The sequence below is a fragment of the Aureococcus anophagefferens genome, assembly GCF_000186865.1.
Source record: "Aureococcus anophagefferens unplaced genomic scaffold AURANscaffold_15, whole genome shotgun sequence".
Taxonomy (NCBI): domain Eukaryota; class Pelagophyceae; order Pelagomonadales; family Pelagomonadaceae; genus Aureococcus; species Aureococcus anophagefferens.
The window spans coordinates 333,257-334,554 of record NW_008705575.1 but is presented as its reverse complement, the minus strand read 5'-3'; the positions used below and the strand labels follow the sequence as shown (position 1 = coordinate 334,554).

Here is a 1,298-nt window from a genome sequence, read left to right as displayed (position 1 = left end):
GGACTCCGGGCCCCGCTATCTCTCGCGGTGAAAAGAACGCAACCTCAGCTTATCTCGACGACCTCGTCTTCTAGCAGGACCTCGGTGCCGCGGACGAGGCGGCACACGGGCTCGTGCGCCTCGCGGCCCCGCTTCGCGCACGCGTCCGAGCAGAAGCACGCGCAGTGGCACGACGGGCAGGACGCGGCCCCCGGTTTGTGGCAGACGAAGCAGACCTTTTTGACAAGCATGGAGATGCCGACGAATTGGCGCTTGCACTGAAACGCCAACTCGCACAGCGTGTTGCGCTCGACCTGGTCGTTTTTGAGGCACACCAGAGAATACAAGTTGTCGCCCATCCTCCTGGGAATCGCGGCGACGACGCGGATCCCGGCGCCGTGGTAGCGAATGAGCTGCGCGTAGTACTCTGCCGCGTTGAACGCGTCAAAGGCGTGATCTTTGAAGTGGAAGTAGAGCGCCATCATGTCCGGGTCTCTCGATCCGTTGAACTCGCGCAAGACCGCGTTGTCCCGGGTGACGGTTCGCGGCTCTTCGTCGCTGGACGCGCGCGCCTTCTTTGGCGCCGGCGCTTCAGCGACCGTCTCGAGAACCTCGAGGTTCGCGCGCTTCACGGCGAGCGCGCCGCCGAGGTCGAGCTTGACACCGATGCGGCCCTCCGGCCCGGCCTTCTTGCACACTCTGCCCAGCTTCCCGTTGTGCTGCGTCGCTTTGGCCAATCCGACGACGCGCACGGACGTACCCACAGCCAAGGCCTCGGACAGCGCGCTCATCGCGCGCGCGGCCAGGCTCGATCGACAAGGCCTTGACAGACGGGCGAGTGCCTCCGCTGCTCGGCGCCGTCATCTCCGACTCAGGCAGAGGGGGCCGACCACCAGGCATACACCACATACACCGGCATAGCAGCCGCATAGCAGCCGCATAGCGGACGCATAGCGGACGCATAGCGGACGCATAGCAGCCGCATACCACCCGCATAGCAGGCGCATAGCAGGCGCATAGTAGACGCATAGCAGGCGCATAGTAGACGCATAGTAGACGCATAGTAGGCGCATAGCAGACGCATAGCAGGCGCATAAGACCAGCATAGCAGGCGCATACCACCAGCATAGCAGCCCGGCGACCGCTGTCGACGACCCCAGGCGACGGCCGCCGGAGGTCGCCGCATAGCAGGCGCATACCACCAGCATAGCAGCCGCATACAACCCGCATACGACCCGCATAAAACCCGCATACCACCCGCATACCACCCGCATACCACCCGCATACCACCCGCATACCACCCGCATACGACCAGCATA

General features: G+C 64.2%; 1 protein-coding gene across 1 annotated transcript; it reads right to left on the bottom strand.

Annotated features, from left to right (window-relative positions):
* Window positions 1-44: 44 nt before the first annotated feature.
* AURANDRAFT_65515 (hypothetical protein) lies at window positions 45-770 on the bottom strand (the record flags this gene model as incomplete). Its single annotated transcript, XM_009040439.1, has 1 exon — window positions 45-770. One exon carries the CDS (start codon window positions 768-770, stop codon window positions 45-47), a length of 726 nt encoding a protein of 241 aa, XP_009038687.1.
* Window positions 771-1,298: the final 528 nt, after the last annotated feature.